Source organism: Acanthopagrus latus, chromosome 11, assembly GCF_904848185.1.
Source record: "Acanthopagrus latus isolate v.2019 chromosome 11, fAcaLat1.1, whole genome shotgun sequence".
Lineage (NCBI taxonomy): Eukaryota > Metazoa > Chordata > Actinopteri > Spariformes > Sparidae > Acanthopagrus > Acanthopagrus latus.
This window is the reverse complement of record NC_051049.1, coordinates 15,095,343-15,116,876: the sequence shown is the minus strand read 5'-3', so window position 1 is coordinate 15,116,876 and position 21,534 is coordinate 15,095,343. Positions and strand designations below refer to the sequence as shown.

General features: G+C 43.3%; 1 protein-coding gene across 1 annotated transcript in view; it reads right to left on the bottom strand.

Moving 5' to 3' along the window:
- The window catches only part of fbn2b (fibrillin 2b), a 73,341-nt gene that overhangs the window by 37,642 nt on the left and 14,165 nt on the right, over nt 1-21,534 (bottom strand). The window contains exons 4-8 of the mRNA XM_037115686.1: nt 18,410-18,492; nt 18,146-18,247; nt 10,931-11,026; nt 9,993-10,088; nt 187-384 (exon numbers count right to left, since the gene is read on the bottom strand). Coding sequence (XP_036971581.1) covers nt 187-384; nt 9,993-10,088; nt 10,931-11,026; nt 18,146-18,247; nt 18,410-18,492 — 575 coding nt within the window. The remainder of the gene's footprint in view (nt 1-186; nt 385-9,992; nt 10,089-10,930; nt 11,027-18,145; nt 18,248-18,409; nt 18,493-21,534) is intronic.

The following is a 21,534-nucleotide window of genomic DNA, read 5'->3' as shown; positions in this document are numbered from 1 at the left end:
TGTACATGTAAACATCCCCAGTGTTGTTAAACACCGGCGCGAGGATGTTGTGAGCAGGGATGGCGGCTGAGATGATGATAGATAAAGTAATGGCTGCAGTGTTTATTGTGGAGATCACGTGTGTGCTGTCGAGTGCGTTGAAAAGACGTTAAAAAGAAGACGTGTCAAGGTTTGCTCCAAACTGACCTTGACAGGCTCCAGTGCGGATGTTGGGGATGAAGCCTCTCCTGCAGGGGTGTGGCTGGGCGGGGCACTGCTCACAGGGGTGGCCCCACGCTCGACCAATGGTGGCGCAGCAGAGGGTTTTGGTGCAGACGATTCCGCTGAGCTGGCCTTGACACATCTGGTTGTTCACCTGGGTGAAACATGGCCCAGTCCTGTAGTCTGCGGAGTGAAAGAGGCACAAACCCATCGTTAGTTAGCAACTGATTGAAATGTGATTGACCAAACAATAAAACAGTGATTCATTTCCCTGGAGCACATCTGGCGCAGCATTAAATGAAACCAGATTAGGGGCATAGATGAGGAATTTCAAAGGAATTGAGAGGGCATATTTCCAGTAATATCTATTCAACTGAGTCAGCACTCTTTCCTCTCGTTTTTCTCTTAATTTCACTGGAAGTGGAAAAAGAGTTGGCATAGACAGATGACTCACTCAACCTGTAAACACGTCTTTGCAGTTTAATTGCTTCATGTGTTTAGTCTTTGGATCAACAATCAGCTTACAAAGAGGAGCATTTTCAAGTAGCGTGTTTTTACCAGAACCGTATGACTGCTGGTAGCAGCATTATGGATCACATCAGGACACGTGATTCAGGCATTTTCTTCCTAAACCAGCTCAGATTGAACTGCGAAACACGTCCGCACTGTTTCAGCAGGAACTTAGCATTAGGACTGGAATGACTGCTATGTATTTAGTCTCTGTGATAATAAGTTAACCCATTGGATTGACAAACTAAAGCACGTTCTTGTACTATAACTAGGAGTCGGTGGTGGGCTGAACAGTGGTGGTCTCTGTCTCCATCGATATGACAAAACAACCAGCTAGTAGCAGTGTGGTCATCCGTGGCAATCACCTCATGACGATCATTCATTCTGAAAATGAATGTGGCATTTTAGTGCATATTTGGGACAATGAGCTTTTGTGCCACAAAGCCGTCACTAAACATCTGTTGCCAATAACACATAAGCAGCACACGTGTCTCATGGCAGTTAAACAGATGTGTTAAAATTGCCCATCCTAACTTTGGTAACGTTGTGAGAACAAAATGTCCCTATCACCTTGCCTCTTTGTTACACTGCTGTCTGCCAGTGAAACCATGGCATAATCCTGTTAAACGCACTTCAGAAATCATGCACAATGACCTCATGCTGAAACCACTTTAGCAATACGGTGTTCGTCTTTTCAATCACATACACCCTAATGATGGCTTCCCTTGTGGGAGAAACCCTTATTAAGTTCTCTGCAGTGGCGCCAAACTTAATATAGCCTTCATTAAAACAGTTGATTGTTAGATTGTCGCAGTGGAGATGAAAGAACAAACTTCATGGTTGGCTAGCCAAGGCTGTGACAGCGAGATGTGGAGAAAGAGAGAGCGGCACGCTGAAGGACAGAACGAGATGGAAAGATAGGAATCAGCGCTGGTGTCTGGTGGGAGTCCCTCTTCGGACTTATTGGTTCCTTGTGTTACATGAAAGGGGATCACGGAGAATGGGGCAAAGAGCAGGAGACGCAGAAAGAAAGAAAAATGAGAAAGAGAGGGGGGAAAATAAAGTAGGTCAAACTGAGCATGCAGAGTGCAGATTGGGGCTCATGCCAGCTCTCCCTCTCATCCATCTGTCTTCATTTCTCTCTGCCCACTTGAGGTCCTTCCTGTCTGTCTGTCTGTCTTCTGCTCTTCCTCATTCTTCATGTGGCCTCCTTGGCACACTGAAGTGGCGACCCTTCCACCACACGCATTTGTTGGTGTGTACCCATGCGCACTTGCAGCAAAATACTCCCTTCTTACTATGCCACAAATTAACATTTAAAACCAGCTTAAGGGAGAAAGCTGCCATTATTTTATATTTTTCTTATTGTCAGCAAATCCTGCTTTAAAAAACTCAGACCTTTTTTTTTTAAGAGAGGCAAATTTCGTAGAAATTTCTTCAATAACTAACCAACCAACCAACAAACAGACACGAGCAAAAGCATAACCGCATCTGCAGAGGTAACTGGAGTAAATTAAAAAAAAAAGAAAAAAACACTCTCAAATGGAGAGTAAAGAAGAGAGAAATAAGAAGGAAATGCAGAGGACAACAAATTGATGACGCCTCCAACCCTTCAGTCTTTGATTGTAAGAGAACATCAGCAGCATCCCCTTTTGAGAGATCGGACTCTCCCACACTCTGATCTCTAAGACAGATGCGCACAGCAGCCAAGTTCAACACTGTATACATGTGCGCTGCATTAAATATATATGCATACACAGGCTTTCTCAAACACTTCACTCTGTTTTACACGCACATGCACACGCGTGTCTGTGTAAATACACATGCCTGGAGGAAAAAACACAGCATCTGTCTGAGCCGCAGCGTCGAGCCAAACTAAAGACTGGAGCAGCAATCACTGCTTTCTTAAAAAGCACAAAATAACAGAGAGTGAAGAAAGGCTGCCCGTCTCACAATGTCCCAATCAACGTGTGTGCTCCATGTGTTCACAAATGCGCGCATGGTATGCACATCTGTACGTTACGCATGTAAATTTAGAGGACACATGCAAGCAGGGGCGGGCAGGTTAGGACAAGGGGGCCATCCAACATCCTGACTGGGTCCAGCTGACAACATTCGGAAGTAATTTAGTCTAATTAGTGTTCAAATTGCTCAATAGATCAAAAACATTCACCAGATCCTCTCTTCTATCCTCTATTCACTCTTAAATCCACTGTTAGCAACCTCTGTTTCTCATCCAGACATCTCCGGTTTCATTCATAACCTCTGTGCTCATAACCAACATCCGTCACGATGAATTAAGATCCTCCCATAATGACAACATGTCCACTTTGTGTAAGAATGTATCGAGTCTTTCCATTTGTACAAGTTTATGGTGCTTTTGTTTTTTTTTTTACACCAGAGCAAAACTTTTCCAGGAACCCCTGCCAGCGGTAACTCAGTCCACTGTGCACTTGTAACCTTTCACCTAAATCAGTCCAGATAGATAAGCCAAACATTCACATCGGGCAAAGGATCTGTCCGTTCACGTATGATGATGTTCTTGTAGTGAAGCCAGTCACATTAGCATCTGCTGTTGCCAAAAAAAAAAAGAAAAGACAATGAAAAAAAAGAAAAATCGCTCATCAAAGGCTATTACTCTCTGTTCTGCTGAAAGTTGAATTAAAGGAAGATGAAATACAGCAAAAGGCAGAGGTGAGAAACTATTTGATCCTGTCTGGAGCTCAAAGCCTTCTGGGAAACCATTTTCCCATCAGCTCTGTCCAGCTGTGGGATTGGGGAGATGATGGGATGGGGCACTGACCTGAGTGCTAGAAGGAGAAGAAAAATGGTTCAAGAGAAGCGGGGGGAGGGGGGAGAATTTCAGATTCATTAATAACACTGAAGTATTTATAAAACTCCCAAGAGGGGAGGTCTGGGGGAGATAAGATGCCTGAAATATGAGAAGATCGCATGGAAATGAAGCAATCGTCATTTTTACTTACTTTGCTACGACAAGAGGTCAACGGGTCAAACGAATAAAGGAGAGAAATATAAACATACACATGCACACTTGCCTCTCTGGGTGTGCATAATTGTGTGTGTGTGGGTGTGTGTGTGTAAGCATCCATGTGTTTGCAAAGCGGATGTCCTCTCTAGACTTTATACAGCTGGGAGATTTGCTCTGAGCCTAAACGTCATGCTGTTACTCACCTGTTGAGAAATTTCCTAATTATTCCCGGTGCGTGCTTGTGTGTGTGTTGAAGTTTGGTTGGTGCACGCACATTTGTGTGTGTGCAGCCTGAGAAACTGCCTGGCAGGTCTTGTGGAATTTCTGATTGCACTGCATTGCTTGTTTCTGTGTGTCAATTGCTGATGTGGATATAAATAAATGATTCAAACGTGTGGGCTTGTTTGTTTGTGTGTGTGTGCGTGTGTGTGTTTGACCTCATTACAGCCAACCGTAGCGGTCTCTGTTAGCCTTATCAGCGCCGCCATAAACAAGCTTGGAATCACTCTTTTCCTTTAGCCCTAATCATTCCTCAATGACTCCGCTCCTTTCATTTCTTCCACACCTAAAGCAGTCAGCCAAACGTGACGAAGCGTTGAACTCAACAAACGCACACACAAACATACGCAAACGGGATAACAAGTGTGGGAGAATGGCAAGCGGAGCGATAAGACGTCTGCAATCTGCAAAGATCGGAAAGCCTCAAGCTAACTGCTGTGTGTGTGTGTGTGTGTGTGTGTGTGTGTGTGTGTGTGTGTTGTGTGTGTGTGTGTGTGTGTGTGTGTGTGTGTGTGTGTGTGAGGGGAACTACACCGTACAGACGTGACTACGTGGAAAATCTACGCAAAGAAGTTATTAAAAATAGCTCTCAGCCGTTGTGTTTAATGATGGATCATATTATTAGTCTTGCTGATTATCGGATCCGATGTTCAGCAGATTACTGTCTGTTTTTGTCAGATTGCCAATAAAATAATTAATAGAATAATAATAAAGTATTGATAATGTAAATAAATAAAGGTGCAGTTCAACTAAGCGTAATATATAAATGTAGTAGAGAAAAAAGCAAAATAATTAACTCAACTAAAGTACAGGCAGTGATGGAAAGTAACGAAGTACATTCATTCAAATACTGCAGTTAAGTACAATTTGGAGGTATATGTACTTAACTAGAGTATTTTCCATTTTTACAACTTCATACTAGAACTTTACAACCCCACAACATGTTGAGTCAAATATTGTACTTTTTACTCCACTAAATTTATTTGCTAACTTTAGCTTCTGGTTACTTTGCTGATTTCTTGCTGCATCACAGCCAAAGTAGCACAGTTTTATGGCAATATATTTTACAATCAGATTTAGATAACTGTTTAACACACTAGCTTTGTGAATCTATTCTTGTTGAATGATGATGTCGTATCTTGTGGCATCAAGTCATTCCCCCGGCATTGTTTCTACATCTCACCCATTGTGCCGTAAAAATCTGTCTTGACTTAAACAGCTATTTTTGTCTGTTTTGGGAAATGTCCCGTCACAATAAGGTCCAGCGGTGGAACAATCATGCAGACTCTATTGAATGCAGACACCGCCAGGCAAAAACACAGACGGGCAAGTGGGCTCCAGACTCCATCAACAACCACCACTCATGGGACTTACTTATTCAGTGAGGCGGAAGTCTTTGTAGTGCTTTCCTAACTGCAGCGAGAGTGAATTCGGGCCATTTTTCATCAGGCCAGATCAAAGACAGCCTCGAGTGCCGTCCCGTGAGGCTACTCAAATATTGATTGGAAAAAAAAACCCAACGCCACGAAATTTGGCCTGGACATTGGTGAGTCATTTCCGCGACTTTTTGTTTATGAGATGGATCATCAAACTTTAGTGCCCCCTTGAAAGGCAGACACTAAAAACAGCTTGTGAATAGTGACGATCCTAATTACACTTAATACAGAACATGATGATTTCATCCACAGCGTGTAATCACACGCGGCGTCTGGATGAAACACACGGCGCATTATCGCATGTTCGCCCGGTGAGACACATTTCCAGACGTGGATTAAAAAGCAGTGTTGGAGAATTGTACCACTCTTAGCCAGTTCGTTGAGATTTACTCCTTTTGGGGTTCATTGTGTGCCCTGCACCAGAAGTTTCTGCATACGAAAGACACACATATGGGGTCTACATTATGAGGCAATGTCATGCTGAATTAGTATATAATTCACAGACTCTCTGTAAATCAGATTTAGCATGGCTCCGAACTGGCTGCCTCACACTAAATTGTCATTGGGAACATTTTCCCCTAGAGCAGCATTGGCCTGCTTCTGAGTCCCACCCATCGACCAGCGCAGCCATCCTGTCCAGCCACGTTCTGTCCACTCTTATCCAGAGTCAACAGAGCAGAAATAGCACCACTTCCTGCACGTCCAACACCTCAAAATGAGCTTGACGTCGCCACTGCTGGGGGCAAAATTCTCTCCTCTGCGATTTTAGTTTATTTGCTCTGGACCGGTCCACAGGCTCGGACTGGGACTGACCAGAGAGGCTGCACAGGTCCACTGAGACAGACTGGACTGAGCAGCACTGGAGCAGAACCGCTGTAATGGGCCAAAGCTCTGCAAACACTCATCTGCACCACTCCCTGTTAGTGTGCAGGTAGGTGAAATGATATGGAAATATACATTAACACAAATGCATTAACAAATGCACTGGACAAGAGTAAGAGGCATTTGTGAGCTACAACTGAATAAAAACCAGGACATTTTGGGGCGACTGATTTCAAGCAATGAATTCACGCAGCATAAGCTTGTTTACATTCAGGCCTTTGTGTTGTGTGTTAATAGCCTGTGCATGTCAAGTTTTGGTTATTCAGATTAGATTGTCATTTCATTTTGTGCAATTCATCCTCATTTCCAGTTCCTGCCTTTGTCTCTTCCCACTGTCCTTTTTCTGTGCATACCCATGTTTCATTTGTTCAGTAGCCCCTGTGTGTTTAAGTCTGTCAGTGTCTGTTCACTGGTGTCACTGTGTTTGCTCCTTGTGTTTTCTGCTCTTGTATTTCCTGCAACCCTGCCTGTGTTAATCAAGTCTCATCCTGGTTTGAACCCTGCTTGTTTGCAAGTTTCTTCACATAAGCACCAAAAACCTTGACAATCAATCCAATAGCTGTTGAGATATTTGAGGCTAACGCATTGCTAGCATGGCTAAAAACAAAAAACACAAGAGATGGTGGGAATCTTTTCTGATTTAAGGAGAATGTACCTCGTGATAACTTCAACATAAGTCAGCAAGTCACAGGCACACACACACATACAAGCTGTACACACACCCGCCCAAGACACACCAACACGCAGAGGGCTTCCCATGACTCCATCCAACACACCCAGTTAAACCCAAACTGGTTACCTTTCACTGCCTTCATAATCACAGTTCATCAGCTGTCTTCTCGCTGAATCACACAGTAAATCCACTGAATCATCGACTCCATTACACAAATTCTAAGACCACAATATGCAACAGGATCATGAGAGCACCAAAGGTTACACCAGGGACGTTCTGTGCTTTTCAGGCCAAACCCAATATCAAGACAATTTACAGGTCATTTATCACCATTACTGAATATCTCAGAGGAAATTATCTTAGTCTCTAAATTAGAGATTTATTTTGCCAGTGTGCTGACAACTGCTGTGTGAATCATGACTTTCCAAAACAGTTCAAAAAGTCAATTTGAGATCTCTTGGCTTCTGAGGAATTTTACATTGAGTTTTTTTTTTTTTTTTTTTTTTTTTTCAATTTTCTGTGACGATCCAAATTTCCACATACACAAATCTGAGTAGATAATGCCAGAATTTTCAGTTTTTGTGTGAACTGGTCTTTTTAGCTCCAACTTCAAATGCTCATATTCTACCTAGCATCATCTTTATTTTTGGAGGACCCTAATGTGTTTCCTTATGAATTATGCAGTTAATCTGACAAACCGAGCCCATATCCTCGTTTCTCCCTGAAGGATATTTGGCCTGAATAACACACACAAACAAAGATTTGTAAGTGTTTCCCCTGTGACTACCTGCAGGTCCCCCTTTCTTCCAACATGGAGAGTGTTTGTACTCCCCACCACCAGGCTTTGTGTACACAGCTGGGGAGTCCATTTTCATTTTCACCCTGTCCCTCCCTTCTTCCTCCCCTCCATCCCTCTCTCTCCTCCCTACCTTGCTCCACTTCTCATCAGGAAATGTCCACGATCACTCCACAAAGAAAGTCTTTTCTGTCAGTCCTGTGGGGACGTTGGGGGGGGGGGGGGGTTATTGCCAGATGTCTTTAAGGCATTCACAACCCTCGAAATGATGTATTTTCCAAGCAAACAAGACCCCAGAGCTTCATGTAAAACTATGACGAGGGACAGAGAGTAGGACGAAGGCTAAAACAAAAGTATAGAATCTGATGAAGTGGTGGATCAGTAAAAAAAAGTTAAATATATATATATATATATAAAAAAGGTGACATAAAAGAATGGAAAAGGGAAGATTGCACGGGGAGGACAGTCTGAAGAAAACAGATGATGAGTGTTTATGTCTGTTTTGTTACACAGGCATACGTACAGACATACAGTATGTATAAGTAGAAAAAGGAATGCAGAAGAGAGGCTGAGATGAATGAGGTGAGTTAAATTACAGGCCAAGAACTTTCTTCTGCTGTAGTGGATGTAACAGCGGGGGTGGGGGGGTGGAAGGTGAGGGTCACAAAAAGGTGAGTCAGGTGACAGAAAATATCTGAAGGTGTAAAGGTCCCTAAGGTGAATTAAACTCATCCATCAATTCAGTTTTTTTTTTTTCATGCGCCACAGGACTGTACCACGTACTTCCAACACCCTGCCATCACCTCCCACCGTACGCATACCTCCGGCTTCAGTTCAAAGCTCAGGAGGTGAACACCCACTGTCTGTCTGTGCTAAACCGAATGAAGTCATCCACGTTAACAGAGCCTGCTCACCAAGCTCTGAGGTAATGAACTAACAGGCTGCTGCTGTATGTCTGGACTGATAGAAACAACACTCAGGTCTGCACGGCCACATCAAAGCCTTCCTGGTTCGATATCTTCCTTAACATTAGAGTGTTTGTGTGGGTGGGGAGTGTATTGATAAAACCACCCTACAACCACTCTGCTCGGACTTCTTGGCTTCCATCTCCTGGCCAGTCAGATCCTTTCTGACAACTTGAGCTTGATAAAGACTATTTTACCATTTAGAGATGACCTTTTTTTCTTTTGTTCCTTCCTTCAGTGTGTTATTTAGCTTCTTGTGCATTTAAAAGGTCTTGAAAGTTAAAAAAAAAAAAAAGTCATCATACTATGTCACCATGTCACACATTTTCATGATGTTTATATTCAAGATCGAAGTGAAGCTAACTGGAAGCTGAAAACACAATAGGAAGAGCAGTACTGGCTCAGGCGTGTGAGTGTTGACCAATCAGAGCACACTTTTTGGGCACACTACGGTGCTGCAATTTTTTTTTTTTAACAATTCAGCATGTAAATCAATTACAGCAACCCAAAATAAAATTACATTCCTGAAAAGGGGCATAATATGTCTCCTTGACATTGAAAATGCTCGCAACAAGGTCTGATTATTTTGAGTAACCAGGTCATGATTTCTGAAAGAGACCTTGCTGTTTTTTTTGGCGCACCACACTCCAAGTGCCATCTGAGGCCATCATATTAGAGAGAAAGCAGACATCCTTACAAAACTCTGCAACTCAGGCCAAAACAATTCAGATGAATGAATAGCACCACAGGTGAGAGGAAAAATATGTGTTTTTGATTTTTTGGGTTTTGAACCGTCTCTTTTAATTGCAGACAGCAACAGGCAAGCAGTCAAACAAACTGTACACTAAGGCTGACTTTAGCCATATAAACCACACATTTGGAGGTGAAAACAGTGAGCTCACAGAAAATGGCAGTTATAATCCCTCATTGCAGAGGAAAACTTGTGTGTACGCCCAACTATGTTAAGTATAGTAGGTCTAATTGGTCTGCAAAAATCAAATGGATCAGTTTAATAGCTACAATGTTTGTTTTAGCTCCCAAAACGGTGCGTGAACTGTGGGTTTGTTTACAAAGTGGCAGATTGTCTGACCCTTCAGGTTTCTTACCTACATTCTCACATCTCAACAATAGCGTTGGTTAGTATAATATTTTATTCCAAAAAAAAAAAACCTCTATCATATCAACACAAACCGGGCTTAATGGAAGACAGCGGAGGATCGTAATGTACTGTATCAACATCGAAATGAGGTTGAGCTCTCACCTCTCTCGCACTGCGGGCCAGTGAAACCGTAGACGCAGGCACATCTGTTGGGTCCGATGCAGCGCCCACCGTTCTGGCAGCCGTTCTCACACACCGCTACAGAAGAAAGAGGGAAAGACGGTGATTCACAGAGGATTACACATTCTGCACGCAGCCTCTTTCTTTTACAAACACAGATCTTTCATAAAGCTTCGAATGACTTCACCTTTAAATCACTTGCATCACCAACACATAAACACATGATGTATTGTATATTTGGATTACAAACACATGTGAGGATTTCCATTGATGACATCAGCTCTGAAGCCAACTATACCGACACTTCATGCCTCACTTTGAACTTCACTCTAACCCCAAAAATTAACCCTAATGCAGGCCTTTCACATGCTGCAAGTAAAGGCCAATAGTGACAAATTACCAAGGCTCACAAAAAAGGATTAAAGGGATAGTCTTTAAAAGTCCTAACCCTAAAACTTTTCTGCTTTTTCTCTTTTTCTGCTCCTGTAAACTTCCCCTCCACTACATTTTTGGAGGCAAATACTGTACTTTTTACTCACTTGAGTGATTTGACAACTTTAGTTACTAGATACTTATTATGTGACGCATCAGAGCCAAAAGGAGCAAAAGACACAGTGGTACTTTCAATACCTAAGTTCAGTAAATAAGTGATACTTTAAAACTTTTATGAAAGTACTACATGTATGAATGACTTTCACTGTCACCAAAGTAATATTTTAACTTAATGTCTTTATTTTTACTCAAGCAGGACTTTTGGCATGTCTATAGGTCCTACATGTGCATAAGTATGTAATAAATAATGTTTAATGAGCGTAGAAATTGAATTTCCCCAGTGAGGGATTACTGAAGTACTACATCAAAGTTAAATATGCATTCATATATGTGATCGATGTGCTGACTGTGCAGCAGCTTTCACTCACGCTGTCCACAGTGGCTTCCTGTGTAGCCCTTCGGGCAGGAGCACGAGTCCTCTGCACAGCTGCCGCCATTCATACACCTGACATTACAGGTCTGAACTGTGGGAGAGAGGAAAGATAGGGTGGGATGATGAATGGGGTGGGCACGACGAAAGATAGAAAGGCAAGTGTGAACAGAAACACTGGTGGATTAAAACTTTATTCAAAAGCTTCAACCAAACCTAGACTTTTAAGAAATGAGCAATAACTGACCCATCGGCTCGACTGATTCATTATATCATTACCCCATTAAAGAACACAGAGTTGTTTCCAAACACTTGAGAGTTAACCAACCATGGTCACTTTCACACATTTAGAGGCTTTTTCCACTTCACTTGGGTTTGAACAACGCTGCTGGTGTTTCTTTGGCAGCTTTAGATGAACAGACAAGCTCTAAGACCCCCAGGCCACAAAACCAAAGCTAATCAAGCCGACTGGGAGCAGGCATTAAGTTGAGCCAGCTGTCTGCTACAGTCAGTCAGTCAGGCAGGCAGGCAGGAATTTGCTGAGATGAGAGGGAAACCAGTTGAGGGGGGAAGAGAAGTAAAAACAAAACCTAAACAGGATGCACAGAGGAGTGAAGGCACCAGAAAGAAGAGGGAGTAACTTTGAATGGTGGGTAAACAAACATAAAGTGCTGCGGACGTGCACAGGTATTATACTGAAGGCAGACGCTAAGAGGGCCAATCTGACAGTCTCCAACATGTAACCGCAGCTTTCATAAAGTAAATGAATTGTTCTTCCCGGCAGACAGGCGACCTTCTGCTGAGCCAGCCTTTTAGCGAACGCAGAGACATCTACAGCGGTGGACGTTAAAGAACTGTATCCTCTTAATGTTTCCTTGCACCCCGTTTTTTTCCTCTCATCCTGGCTCAAGAGGATATTTCATTGTCCTTTGGTCTCTCTTCATTTTTCCTCCTTCCTCCACCTTCGCCTAGTCCCTCGGTGCCTTTCATGATCTTCTATATCTTAATCTCAAGTTCAACATTAATTTCCTCCCTCTCTCTCCCTCCATCTGCCTCCTTCTCTCTTTAAGATTTCTGGCATGCACAGCCGAGGAGCAGAGGGGAAATGACTGACCTTCCCCATAGCTGAGTTTGTCTAATGAGACTTTTCTGAGTTTGTACACTTGCCTACGGGAGGCATTTCAGCCACTATAATCCCCCCCCCCCCCCCCCCTCACTTACTTTGACTGTACCCAGGCACACTAAATATGACTTGTGTGAGTCATGATGAGTGAACACTCTTAGGTAGCTTTTCATCGTGATCACCCACGCTTTCCCTTACTGGCAGCTCACACAGGAAAGCCTTCAGTTACATGAGTTGAAGCACAATAGTATGAATCTTTGGATGTGGAGCATGTGGACTTTCAGTAAATGCAAGGCATACTGTAGGTGTGATTCACTGGAAGTGTCACCACAGCTTTAATTCGCTCCATGTATTTCATGATTCCTGAAGGAATTCCAGTTAACTTTCTTCTGTGCAACACTTGGCAGACTGCTTGTACAGATTTGGCAGGGACTTTTTGTCTGGATTGCATCTCATGGCAACATATAGTGATAAATTAAAGCAAATAGTTTGGGACTCTGGGGCAGACTGGCTTTATAGGTCAGTGTGTTGTCTCCTCCTTTTTCTCTCTTCTTCTCGTGGGAGATATGTCAGGTCTTCCTCTCAGGTTTCAACCTCAACTTCAAGACATGAGGTTAACGCTGTACATTCTCCTGATGCTTTCCTCCACGTAAGGCCAAAAATTGGAGCAATGATGTGCAACATGAAGAATGACTGCAGTGAGTGATTTCAGTTTCCCCTGCCATGGAACGAAACCGTGGAGAAAACAGTTCCAGCGTGCTGCAATGCAGATGCCTCCAAAGAAAACTGGGGGCAGCTAGGGCAAACACCTCCAATTTTTTGACCCCACCCTACAGCAAGCGTTTCTAAATAGGTCAAGAATCTATGGTAGAAGATTTTTAGCTAGGGAACATCTCTCTATAGCCACTGAACTCTCTGATCTCAGGAACTTGGGATGATGGGACAGGTGCTGGAGCGATGGAGGTGTTGTGTTTTTTTTCTCTAACAGGAACTAGATGGGAGAGGAGGAGGAGGAGGAGGAGGAAGCAAACAAGCACATTTGGAGACAGAAGGAGATGATCTCACTGGTAAACTTCGCCTCTCGCCCCCCCTTCTCCTCGTGGCACTTCATCTGCCACAGGTGGAGAGAGATGGTTTGCCCCAATGACCTGTGCCTGGAAAACTGCACATGTAAAGCAACAGGGTGGAGGGATATGCGTGTGTGTGAGAGTCTTTCAGACGCTGAAGGAAAAGGAGTCGGGTGTAGCTTTGCAGCGCCACAATGCACCTCTGTATTCTGGTAGTGTCGTCGGTGAGCTGCTCACATCTGGGTGTTTTTTACGAGAGGCTGCGAAACACAGGAAGTCCAGGCTTGTGTGTTGAGTGTGCGGGTGTGTGTGTGGGTACGTGTGTCTGATGGAAAACTGAGGAGCTTTATGGCTGTGTTTTGTCCTGATTTACATCCCAGCAACCAGTGACAAGTCTGCCTCAGTTTCAGTATGGATGGGCAACACAGTGAAACAGAAAGCTGCATGAGATGCTGTCAGAGCAGGTTGAAAGTCAAATACAACTGACTTCTTTTCATTCCACCTTTGTTTCAGTAAACTCTGTGCACATTTAATCCATTTTCTGGGCAAATTAGACCAATTTATCTGTATGCATGACTCATACCTAACAGGATGGAGCAATACTTTGTGGTCTTGTTGACTACGTTGAAGCGGCACGGCTTTAATTAAAGAGGCCTCTCTCTGCTTTCCCAGGACTCACTAGTGCTCCAAGTCAATAGCCAATGGAAGCCTGTCAGTCTGAAGACAGCTGTTTCTCGGCATTAGGGCGAGAACGTCTGTGGTAATGATTTCATAATTATGGTTATGGGAAGACAAGGTTATAAAGATGGCCCTATACGATCCTCAGCACAGCTGCTCTGCTCTGAACTGTCAGCGGGTTTATTACAAGGGTGACTAACAGTGTGAACCCTTGTCGTCTGGGAACTGACATGTCACAAGTCCGGGGTTATCACTATATGCAACTCTCGCAGTTACAAAGCTGCCTTTTACTTTCTAAGTCTGGACGTGTGTACATTTCTAAACCTTTGACAGGCTTGCCAGAAACATATGCTTGATATGATTATTGGCAAACAGCAGAGATTCCAGTAAAACTCATAAAAAATCATAGACAGCCATCTGTGTGGACACAACGATAATCAGAGTCATGTGGATTACATGTAGCAAATCACAAATGTGTTGCTGATTTATTTAAACCTCCACATTCCACAGGCTAGATGTGAGACATGAAGATGCTATCTATAACCCAGTGGACCAGGGTGCTACAATCAGGCTGTATAATTAAGGCAGAGGAAATTGACGTTTCCAAACAGATCTCCGTGGAGCTGCAATTCTCCGACTGCACTGAATTATCCCGTTATATGGTGGCCTGAATTTGGGAGTTAGCACAACATCTACGATGAGGAGTATTTGCATCCCCTTGGAGCAGCCCAAAGCCTCTGCAACATAATGTTGTGAAAACAGTTTTCAACGTACAAATCTTAAAGGGTTATTCCAGTGTAAGTTTAATCCGTGGTCTAACACACCATTACACCAAGTAAGACCCCCCTCGAGAGATCAAGTTTTCTGACCGCTAGCTTATGTAGTTTTAGCAACCTCAGAAAGGACAGCACAATAACAAGACACTGCAGCCTATGCCTCCAACCAAGAAACCGCCATCAAAAAGCCACTCATAGCCACAAATAATGCTCAGAACAGCACCAAACTTCAGCAACAGTAAAAAAATAGGGTCGAAGCACGTAGTTTGAGGCATCAAACAACTGCTAACTTTGCCGGATTTCTACTGAATAGAGAACACAGCTCACCACTCTCCTGCAGCAGCTTGCTTGTTGTGGGGAAGCCCTGACGAGTCGATTACAGAGTGCAGTTAGAAATGCTCAATTCCATTCTTTTTCCTGTCTGCTCTCGATAACTGTTATAAACTGGTAGGCAAGACATAGATGAACTTTGATGGCATTTCCATGGAGTAATAATCATACATTTTCATCCTTGAGCTGTGGAAATCTACTGCACTCGGTAATCGACTCGCAGGGCTTCCCCATAACGACCAAGCTGCTGCAGGAGAGTTGTGAGTTGTGTTGTCGTTTCAGTAGTAATCCAGCAAAGCTAGCAGATGTTTGATGCCTCGAACTATGTGCTGAGACCCTATTTGTACTGTTGCAGAAGTTTGGTGCTGTTCTGAGCATTATTTGTGGCTATGAGTGGCTTTTTGATGGCGGTTTGTTATGCCAGAATATCCCTTTAAACGCTGAGTATGGATCAGTCGAACATCAAACCCAAATATGAGGGTTAGACACAGTAGTGTCTAGATTTCGGGAGTAGTCACATGCAGGTCAGTGAGGGAATTAGAAGTTACTTTTCCCAGTTTAGTCAAATCAAAGCCTCATGTTTGAAACCTAACTTTTGCCAAATAAGGTGACCTCCACAGTTACTCAGGGTCATTCCACAGTATGTTTATCTCTGGTCATAAAGCTATTTGACCTCTGGCCTTCATGAAAGCTGCCAGAGGCCAGGCGAAGGTCTTCCGCAGTTAACAGTGCACTAAAACATATTTTGCCATTACTAATCAGACAACAATAAAGCTGTCTCTGATTATTCAGATAAAGCAGTATCTCAGTAGCCTCCTTGCCTGCCTGTGAACCTGTACAAAAGCCACCATAAAAGGAAAGCTGAGAATCGCAGAGTCGGACAATCAGTTTATTCCAGTTTTGCTAAGCCCTCACTCTAATTTATCACTTTGCTTTCTCGCACCGTTCCTGCCCCCGAGGAACATGACTTCATAGCTATTGCCAAAGCACTGACTCTGCAGGAGATCTGTGCGTATCCTGCCATACAGGTCACAGGCTGTTTTTCTGCACCCCACCCTCCATGCCCTTCCTCTAAAGGGTCGTCCTTACTGATGGCTGGAACGGATCCTGTTTTACACCTCTGGGTCGCAGCCAACTGATGCGCGCTGTGTGTGTGTGTTTGTGTGTGCGTTTTTTTTTTTGTGTAAGAGCATGATTGTCTGTATAGGCTGTATCTGTATCAGCATGTGCAGTTGTGTGAGTGAAAACGTGTGTGCTAGGAGGAATGTGAGCATGTGTAAAGGGTCTGGCAGGGGCCAGGCGTGACTGACGATCTGACTTCGGCCGACTGAAGCAGTGAAGCTGAACACACTGCACGCTACTTAATACACACATCGACACATATTCCATTCGCTCCCAGAGTGCTGCTTAACGACAATGTTTTCTGCATGTTCGGCACATATTAACTACATATTTAAACCCTGCACACTGCACTAATCTCACTAAGACAAACGTGATTTCACACACGCTGCATGTGTAGTCAAACACCTCACTCCATTCCAAGCACGCGCGCACACACACACATGCATACACACACATCCTGAGTGGTCTGTAACTAAGCCCAGCAGACTGAACAGGGGCAGCCAGACTCTCAGTTTTAATCCTGACAAACCCTGTGACCTACAGGCTGCAGAGCAGGCCTGGGCCTCCATACACCGCTATTACACTGGCTACAGTACTTGTCTGGCTCCAGCAAGAGAAGGGTGGAACCATTACATTTGGAAAAATATCCGAGGAACTGGATTAGTCAGAACTGAGATTGCTCAGTGTAAAAAAAATATATAATTTAATCAGTCGTTTGGGCCACTTAGTTTATCATGCAGTTAAGTAAATTCAGGCTCAAAGACATTCAGAAGACTAATGTCAACAACAGTGATCAACTGGATTATTCTGCCAATCCTGGTGTACAGAAAGGAATCCAATAAAGTTACCGATCAGCCAAATGCAGAAATGAAAAAATCTGGGAATGAAGTTGAAAGGAAGCCTCACTAACCACTCTAAAGTCCTGCTGCTTGAGTTGTCTACAGGATTCAACAATGGGGCTTCACTGATGAAAAAAGGAGCCTATGGTCTTGCAATTTTATACGATCTGTCTGAAAATCAAAAGAAAGGTGTACATCTGCAGCAGCTTAGGTTGTTAGAGACGGTCTGTTTTTAAATAAATTGTGTTTTATGGGAAACACGCTCATTCACTGTCTGGTGGATAGTTAGGTGAAAGGATAAATATACCATTCTGACATCTGTCCAGTAAACAAAACTACAACCAGTTAGCTTAGCTTTGCACAAAGACCAGACAGGGACAAACGGCTCCTCAAAGAACCGTTTACTAATTTAATTAATTAGAGGAGACTTATTATGCTCATTTCCAGGTTCATAATTTTATTTTGGGTTATTATTATATGGGTTAAGAGGTTTTTGTGCTTTTAATGCTCAAAAACCATATCAATTTTCTCACACTGTCAAGTGCTGCAGTACTGTGTCCCCCCTCTGTCTTAGACATTACATTTTTAGTCCCTGCCTCTTTTAAGCATTACAACATATTTCAGCCTGTTTGCTTAATCTTTACAAAAACTGAAGTGTAAAAACTACAGTTTGTTGCTTTATGAAAAGTCATAAGCCGAACTATTTTGTGGCTGGGAGCAGTTGTCAGGCAACAAACAAAGTCTCCAAGGAATTACGGCTCCCAGCCATTTAGAGGTGCTGGTAGGCACCTTAGTTATCTTTGGAGAGAGGCAGATTAGCTGTTTCCCTCACTTTCCAAGCTTTATGCTGACCTAAGATAACAGGCTGATATTAAACTGGCAGCTACGAGAGTGATCTTATAGTGTAACTTTCCACAGTGAAGCAAGCATCCCTCATATCACCAAATGTCTTGTTTTGTCCGACTACGATTCAAAAAACGTCAAAAAAAGACAACCTTTAAAGCTGGGACTGGGGGTTGTAAAGCATTTTTGTTTTAAAAATGACTCAATTATCTCTTAGTTGCTGTCAATCACCTAATTGAATAACTGACTAATTGTTTCAGCTGTGGTAGGTGGTTTGAACTTTCCAAAATCAAAGCGTTCTTGCAAAAAAGGGCTACATGATTGTCACATAATCGATCAAAAAGCTGTTAGCCTGCTTTCATTCCATTCGCTTGTCACCACCTGATGACAGGCTCTGAGGAAGCTTTATTTACTGATTGTTTGTGTGTTACTGACCTCCTGCTCCTGCTCCACAGCTGGGAGAGAGCTGGCCACTTGAACAGGTACACATGTTGGGTCTGGAACAAAAGCCATCGCCACATGAATTCCTGCAAATTGCTGGAGAGAGGAAGAGGAAGAGGAGGACAGTTTATTAAACTGGTTCAATCGCTCTCAATGATTCGTGATAAAACAAACAGAGACAGAAATATCCTATGCCTATTTGTTGTCTTCTCCACTGGGCTTTGGTATTAAAGAGGATTTAAGGATGGAGGAACTTACGAACGATACACTGGTTCCCTCCTGGCAGAGTCTTCCAGCCGGGACAGCAGTATGAATGGAAGCGCGAGCCACACACATTGGGCCTGACAGAGACAAGAAAGAAAAGAACAAATAAACTCACTACTCACCCAGACCTCCCAAAACATATTTTAGTATAACCCCTCAACAAATACACAAAGTTACACATTATTTTCTGAGCTGGCCTGAGTCCTGCATGGCCTCTGCCTTCAGCATAAACAAAACAAACTTTGATACAAAGCCTCCTCGAGTGATGGATGGAGGTATTTCCAGAGAGGGGAGGAGGGGAAGGAAATGCGAGGGGGCCCACGACATGAGGAGTAGCATTTTGTTTTCATTCAAGGCTGAATTTAAACTTGGAAGGGCAGGATGTATAAAAGTCCTCCTTTCTCCCAAATTCCATGCCTGGCTGTCCTGTTCTCTGGCAAATATCCAGCGCTGCCCCCCTCCTCTCGCTCACTCAGCTCTGATTCTTACTAGGGGAGAGAGAGCGGCGACCTTTGACCCTGTCTGACAGATGTAAGAGTCATCACAGCTTACGCTGCACTTGATTGGCCTGACAGGTTAGCCACAAAGTTTTCCTCTGAGGAGATGGCTTAACCACATCTAGAGATGGCAGGCCTCCGCTCACACACGTACAAACACACGCACACGTGAATGTGCAGCGGGGCTGAGGTCTGAGGCTGCCCTGCGAGCTGAAGCAAAGAACACTTCAGTTTTTATCTTCCGTGAGTAATTACACACCTAGTTATAACTCTGTTTATTTTGAAACCGAGTAAAAGTCCCAACACGCATCAATCACAAAACCCAAATCCGTTCACAACAAGGAAGTGCGTGTGAGTCAGTGTGTGCGCGCCAGTCAAATTCGCTGAGACACTGCATGAGGCCGTTTAACAAGCTGTAAGGGCTCCAACAATGTGGTGGCACTAATGATATCCTTAGTGACCTTTCAAAGCGTATAATGACGGGTATATCTGCAGTCATATGTATTGGTGGTTAGTTGCTAGCGTTTGCTGATGGCATGACTAAGACGTGAGGGACCACAGCTTGGTAAATTGGGATGAAGCTTGATCCAGACGCACATGGTAAAGTCATCTGCCACAGGGATCACATCTCTTTAGTCTAGACCATTTCGGCCCCCAGGACGTAATTTACAACTGTTTAAAATATTGCTAGATGGCCCAATGTTTTTCTACGGTGACCACCAACTAGAAAATTTAGACAACAACTGGTCAAGCCAAGGATACACCAGGGATTTAGTATATTCACACTTCTATAAAGTTGAGCAAGAGAGAGAAGTAGATTTGGTTAGAACTGAAAAAACAGAGATATTCTGACTGTGACTGATGTCTGTGACATACTACAACTCAATAGCCTCTTACATTAGACTTTCCATGCATTTGAAATTCTTGTATCTTCCAAACTCAACACAAGTTTGCTGTGAAACATTAAATGTCTGATGACATCATTGTGACATCATCAGAGTCAAACTTTACAGAGGTGCCTGACATGCAAAGTGCTTCTTAACATTTTATAAGTGGCTACTTTTCTCGCGACGTGATGCTGTGGCGAGAAAATCTCCCACAACTTTTAAGCAGCTGCTCTAAAGCTGCTCGTCATTTCGATTCAAGTCACGCAACTTGCTGCCACATAACCAGTTCTTTGTTACAGTTCTGCATTAATGTGAAAGTGTTCAAAGTACTTTACATTGCTTTTTTTGTCAAACCAACAGTCCAACAGCCAAAGTTAATCAATTAAGTTAAAATGAAGTGTTAGTGCTGATGGACTTCTTGAGTTCCTCTAACATGGAATAGATCGCTGATGGATGAAGAGCAAAACACACCTCCAAACACATTACCAGATGGCACAGGGACACAGAGAGACAGACAAACAGGTGGGCAGGCAGACAAGAGATATTTACGTAGGTAGAAGTCAGACAAAGACGGAAGACAGAAATAAAACAGGAAGTGGAGAAAAAGACGACAGCGGTGGATTCTTTTGAGAGATTCACCGAAGGTCGGTTTTGGAGAGAAAGTGTGATGGGCGAGAGGAACGGCAGTTATGAGGGGAGAAGACAGGATGGTGGGAAAAGGAACAGGGGATCAGTGGGAGGGAAAGCAAAACAAGTTTATGTTGAGAAGAGGAGGAAGCAGAAGGAGGAGGAGTGGGAGCGGAAAAAAAAGAGATATGGAAACAAAGGAGAAAGCAGCATAAGCAAGAAGAGGCCAAGTGCTTGGTGGGGGTTGAATTTTCTGGGGCAAACACACAAACCGAACAGAGCCTCGAAAAAAAAAAAAAAAACGCCAGAAATGCGTGGAGCATTCAGACATCTGCATTCCAACACTTAATGAGCAGAGAACACAACTTCTGATCTGTTTGTCCGCAAAGCGTTGAAGATTTTCCACTGTTACAGACCTCTGGGATGTCAATATATGAAGGATTATAGAGGTCTGACCCTGAGGTTTGTTATTTTCTCTCTCTCTTGCTCTCTCTGTCTGTCTCTCTCTCTCTGTATCTCTCTCTCTCTGTCTGTCTCTCTCTCTCTGTATCTCTCTCTCTCTGTCTGTCTCTCTCTCTCTGTATCTCTCTCTCTCTGTCTGTCTCTCTCTCTCTCTCCTCCAGGTCAATGGTCGGTCTTCTATCACAAAGAGGAGGATGAACTGAAGTAAAGAATGAAAGACAGCCGTAAAAAAAAAAGAAAAAAAAAAAAAGAAGGAGTTTACGCCCCAGGGCTTTTCCTCAATATTGAAACGTCCTACTGTTCTCAGGGCTCAATCTAAAGGAGATTAACTCTTTGAAGTTACCTCCCGGGCCGTGGATCGCTCGTTAACTGTCATTAATAGTAACAAAAGGAAAATGGCTGCCACCTCGTCCAAGGGGAAATATGAGGGGAGATGAGGGAGAGACAGATACTGGAGTCAGAGTTCAAAGTCAATGGAGGAGGCAGTTTTAAAGAGGTTTTCGGACATGGAGTATAATCACTATGATAAACATAGTGTAGGAACTACATTTTACATACAATTTCACAATCAGCTTGTCTTTCAAGTAACTCAACTAGTTTTAGAGTTAAACGATTAATCCACTGAATGAAAACTGATCTTGTCTAA